The 5964-nt window shown below is 38.6% G+C and overlaps 1 protein-coding gene across 1 annotated transcript; it reads left to right on the top strand.

The window, feature by feature from the left end:
* Positions 1–804: 804 nt before the first annotated feature.
* Positions 805–4965, top strand: LOC105054888 (wall-associated receptor kinase 2-like). Its single transcript, XM_073246882.1, has 3 exons — positions 805–1771; positions 2108–2254; positions 3346–4965. The coding sequence occupies exons 1-3, from the start codon at positions 805–807 to the stop codon at positions 4557–4559; spliced, it is 2328 nt and encodes a 775-aa protein (XP_073102983.1). The 3' UTR covers positions 4560–4965.
* The last annotated feature ends 999 nt before the right edge of the window (positions 4966–5964 follow it).

The raw sequence follows: 5964 nt of genomic DNA, 5'->3' as shown, positions 1-5964 counted from the left end.
CTCAAAAACAATATTATTTTGACACATTGAACCTTACCCACATCTTAAATTTGAACCTCCATATACCCAAGATGGTTGTTGAAGACGTAACATTACCCAACAACTTAATTGTTTGGATTCAATTTTGTTCTTTCCAAGAGAACATTTGACACAACAACTTGGTGCCCTAAAAAACCTTCTATTCCTATAAAATTTCGAATATGAAGCTTCATCTTTTTTTGGTGAGAATAAGATTTCATCTTAAAAGACTATAGTAGAGGTGATAGTAATTTGATAGCAGAGCAGGGATGTGTGAAACCAGAATAAGTACTTGTAGATAGACATCAGTGAAACGAAATCAGAGCTACCAATTGAACAAAATATGGTTTTCACTTCTCCCAGCGGAGGTGGGACAAAGTCCCAAAAGTGTGGAAGAGTTTTATAATACAAAACATTCAGACTCATGCCAAACATATGACAATCAACATCCGATCTCAGAATGGACTAAGTCAATTCCAAATCCTACAATAATAGTGAAGTTTTCCTTAGAATAAAATTAATGAAGAAAATGCTGTAACAGATATTCTTTTTGACATTTAGCATATCTTATTTTCCGATTCCCACAGATATATTTTTAGTAGATTGATATAATAAATCCATCTTATCGGGGTAGGTGGGGAAGATAAGAAAGAAAGCCAACAATTCAAATATCTAGAGCAACATCCAAGGTGGTCCATATGTCTATGAAATTTACGACAAAACCAACACATGCTTGGAATTTTTTTCCTTTGCATCTTTATTTAAAGAGCTGGTATCTTCCGTCATATGCAATCTTTAAAAAGTAGAGGGATGGCATCCATGCCAGTGTTCTTGCTCCAACTACAGCTGCTGTTGCTGCTAGGAACAGCAGCGGTGGCATCAGCGATTACTTGGTCACCAGAGTGTCCAGCGACGTGCGGTAATATCTCCATCCCATACCCCTTCGGCATTGGCCCGGACTGCTCCTTGGAAGGTTTCGAGGTCACATGCAAAGACTCGAAGCCTTTCTTAGGTGGCAACATCGAGCTAATCGACGTCGCGCTGCCGCAAGGCCTCGCGCATGTCTACTGGAACATCAGCTATGTGTGCTACGACAACAGCAACTTCAGAGGCAACACAAAAAAATTGGGTGGGTTTTCCCCTCCCTTTACATCAAAAAAAAAAAAGAAAAGAAAGACACACTTCACAACCAACACAGCTCGCCTGATGGACTTGAGAGGCACCCCCTTCAAGTTCTCCGACACCCGCAACAAATTCACCACCATTGGCTGCAACACCCTCGCCTACATACTAAGCTCCAATGGACAGAGTTATGCCAGTGGATGCTTGGCAACATGCAGCGATATAAGCAGCATCATCAACGGCTCTTGCAACGGCATGGGCTGCTGCCAGACTTCCATTCCCAAGGGGTTTGTCTACTATAATTCTGTCATTGATTCCAGGCTCAAAATATCCAGCGTCCACCAGGTGTATCCTTGCAGCTATTCTTTCTTGGCAGATGAGAAATGGTACCAGTTCATGGCCTCTGATATCATATCGTTTGACTTCTACAAGAGAAATAAGAAGGGGGTGCCTGTGGCGCTGGACTGGGCAGTAGGAGGTACGAGCTGCGAGAAAGCCAAGCTTAACACCACTTCTTACCTTTGTCATAGCGAGCACAGCGAGTGTACTGGCTCTCCCAACGGCCCTGGATATTATTGCAGCTGTTCAGCGGGCTATGAAGGCAATCCCTATCTTGCCAATGGATGCCAAGGTGCTGATCATGAGTTTTAAATTCCCTTTTTCCCCTAAATTCAGCCGTCTGAATCGATGATCATCCAATCTAGATTGGGGATTGATCAAATTTCCAGTTGGATGATCATTGAATTGCTGGCTACTGCCTAAGAAACTTAACTAGCTAGGGAACTCGAAGACATCAGTCAACTGGAATTGGAGTGGACTCTCTCTCTCTCTCTCTCTCTCAAAGTGGAGGGAGTCATGAATCCCCCACGAAATCACCAAATTATTGCTGAGAGACTCGACTTCTCATTATTCTAAATTTTGCTTCAAAGCATGCCTTCTTCTTCTTATAAACCATTTTTTATTGTAGATATAAACGAGTGCGAGCTTCCGAAGCAGTATCCATGCTATGGAACCTGCCTTAATTCCCTCGGGAGCTATACTTGCAACTGTCCAGAAGGCACCCATGGAAATGCTCTGATAGAAGCAGGCTGCATCAGACATAAGTCCGTTTTAGGTGTGTTCCCTCTTCTACACCTAACTACCTAAGAATTAATATGTACTTTTCCTGAATCTCTGATCCACACAGAAACAATGACTAGAGGGCGTTTGGTAGCATGTAATCCTAACAAGATTACATGTAATTTTGCAATAGATAATCAAATTATACTGTTTATTTCTTTACTTTCACAAATAATGCTGCATTATATATAATACAGCATTATCTCAAAAAGATGTAATCTGATTGTCTAAGAGGAGATGGCGATGTGATTAGATGTAATCTTACAATCTTGCAATACGATAACTTCAGGATCAAAATATTCTCATCAAAATAAATCAAAATAAATTATGAGTAGTCCCAATTCGTGAAAATAGAAAAGAAAACATAATCGGTGACGTCACAAAAAATGGTTGGTTTCAAAATTAAGTTATCTCTCTAGAAAATAAATAATAATCAATAAGCAAAGATGGAGATACTCTCAAAAAATTAGTTTATATTCTATGTAATCTAAATTGTATATCAAACACTGTAATGTAGGATTTTCTATAATTTTACAACAATATTACTGCACCTATCAAATACTGCAATATATGATTCTCTGTAATTTTATCAGATAATCATATTTTTTTCTGCAATCATATTATCATAATAATATTATCTATGTAATACATCAAATACCACCTAGGTTGCAAGATAAATATGACAACATCCAAATATATGCATGGCACTCAATTTTGGATTATCTAAATTGTCTCCAAGTCCAGTTCTATCCGGTTAAATCATCCACCAACCATTCATGAGATTCTTAGTACTTATCAACATTGGCTGATTGATAAGACATGGTTAGAGCTAGGGTGGGCCCACCAGATGTTTGATTACACCCTAGGAATAAAAGAGATCCACCTATATGGATGGTGATGGCTGATTTGACTGGATGGAGCAGACACACAAACTCGGGAGGTTCTAATTGCATCATGGTCATGACTCATGGAAGCTTTATTTATTCATTCGTTCCGACTTTCCCCTCTCTCTGATCTTAACTCGTCTATCGTTTATCATCCAAAATGTTGCAATATGTCATTATAAGTTCTTACATATCTTGATAGGCACAATTATTATAACAGCTGGAGGCGTTGGAGTGGGCATTCTTCTTCTTCTTGGATCTAGTGTCCTGATTTGGAGGAAATCGAAGGAAAGAAATGTGAGAAAAAGAAAGGAAAAGTTCTTTCGCCAAAATCGAGGATTGTTATTAAGACAGCTTGTCTCTTCTGATGAAACTCTCGTTGAGAGGATGAAAAACTGCACAATAGAAGAGTTGGAGAAGGCGACTAATAATTTTGATAGCACTCGTGTTGTTGGTAAAGGAGGTCATGATACTGTTTATAAAGAAATTCTATCAGACCAACGGGTCGTTGCTATCAAAATGTCAAAGATCGCAAATCAGTTTGACCTGGATCAGTTTATAAATGAGATGGTCATTCTTTCTCAAATCAATCACAGAAATGTGGTTAAGCTCTTTGGATGTTGCCTAGAGTCCAAAGTCCCTTTGTTAGTATATGAATTTATCTCTGGTGGAACTCTTTACAACCATCTCCATGATAGCCAACATTTGCCTCCTCTATCATTGCAAGATCGTCTAAGGATTGCTGCTGAAATTGCAAGTGCACTGTCCTATCTACACTCTGCAGCTTCAATATCAATTTTTCATCGAGATGTCAAGTCATCTAACATACTACTTGATGAAAATTATACTGCAAAAGTATCAGATTTTGGTGCTTCAAGGTCTATTCCTCTTAATCGAATATGGGTAACCACAGCCGTTCAAGGAACATATGGTTATTTGGATCCTGAATACTACCAAACAGACCAACTAACAGAGAAAAGTGATGTTTATAGCTTTGGAGTCATTCTCTTGGAGTTGCTAACTGGGAAGGATCCAATTTCTTACAGCAGACGTACAGAGAGAACTCTAACATTGGATTTCATTTGCTCCTTGAGGGAGAATCATCTCTTTGACATTTTAGACCCCCATATTGTGGGAGTGGAAGGAGAAAAAGAGATTGAAACAGTTGCTGCTCTTACTGAATTGTGCCTCAGATTGAAAGGGGAAGAAAGGCCCACAATGAGGGAGGTGGAACAAAAACTTGACGCCATGCGAAGGTTAGGAAAATCAAAGCATGATTTCAATGTTTTAGAAAATGGTGGAATGGCAAAAGACTTGCCAAGCAAGATACCAATTAAAGACAATGCTAGTGGTGCGACCAGACAGTACAGTCTAGAGAAAGAGCTCATGTTGTCACTAGCAGAACAACCAAGATGATTTCACAGGGATAGGGAGCAATATGAATGAATGATTTGTTGGATATTAAACCGAAGTAAGTAGTCACCTCAATTGAGTCAACCTGCATGGTATTCTACAAGGTATCCTATGTGGAATAGTCAAAGAGTCAACAAGTTAATAGTGTACGTCAAGCATCATGGCCAGTAAAGAGTCACATGAGTTGAATAGTCATGAACAATTTAATGCTAGTATTCATGATGCATCTTTAGGTTCCCAAGGGGTGTCTTTTAGAATTGTGTGTTAAGTATTAATAGTAGTCCCTTAGATACTCCAGTACATTTATGTAAGGAATATATCAAGAGTTATTATGTAATGGTTCATCGTATAAGAAAGTCAGAAGAATTAATTAAATGAAGTAATATTGGAGTGTTATACTCCATCTACCCTCTCCTGCTCTCTCCCATTATATCAATTAAGAGTGATGATAGAAGTTTGATGCTTCCGCTGTCCCCAACATTTTTGTACCAGGCTCAAGTGTGTGAACCATGACCACACCTTCATAGTAACAGGATGCAATGGCTGACGAGGATGAGGGTCGGGCATGGTGACGAGACAGAATAGAATTAGATCGAACGTTTTCATGAGGTTTGTATTGAAATGGTTTTACTCAGATTGTAATATAGGTACTGATTTTAGAGTTGCTATTATTTCATTCACATCAAGAACACTTTGACAAACTTTATACAGAAGGAAACAGATTTTGAGGAACCTAAAAGACCAAGTATCTATCATAAACTGCACTCCAAATGTCTTCAATTTTTTAAGAAAAGGCTTTGCGGCGAAATAGTTGCACCCGTGTTGGATAGGTATTGTCCGCTTTAGCCTCTAACATATCAAGAAACCATCTTGGGCCGCATAATTTTTTCTTATTTAAAAGGCACTTGGTTAGGGGGGAGAAGATCTCAATCCCATATAAGTCAGAGTCTTTTTTGATTCATAATCGATGTGGGATTAAAAGTACCGTTCTCCGACAACAACCATGATAAGGCTTGTATGTGAGATATTTTTACTTATATTTTAATGTATTTAGAGATGCTGAAGATGTTATTGTTCTATTATGCATTTGTATTTCAGATCTAAATTTTGAATGCCAAGCTCACTAATTAACTAAGTGATTATGAGAAATTATCTTGGACTCTGCAGGAATCTGATCGAACAATGCTCTAGATGTAGAGAATCTCATTAAAGATGCCGGGATGTCTAGGTTGTGGCAGGGTGCTGCACCCAAGTGGGTGTCAAGGCACTTTTATTTTGTATGCTGGGGTTATTAGAGCCTACAACAACACTCAGAGAAGAAAAGAAAGAAGCATAAACTTGTAACGAAAATTTCCCCAATTATTTTCCTAATTTTTTTCCTATTTAATACTTAGCTTTTCACCAAGGC

The sequence above is a fragment of the Elaeis guineensis genome, chromosome 12 (genome assembly GCF_000442705.2).
Source record: "Elaeis guineensis isolate ETL-2024a chromosome 12, EG11, whole genome shotgun sequence".
Lineage (NCBI taxonomy): Eukaryota > Viridiplantae > Streptophyta > Magnoliopsida > Arecales > Arecaceae > Elaeis > Elaeis guineensis.
This window is presented reverse-complemented; position numbering and strand designations above follow the sequence as displayed.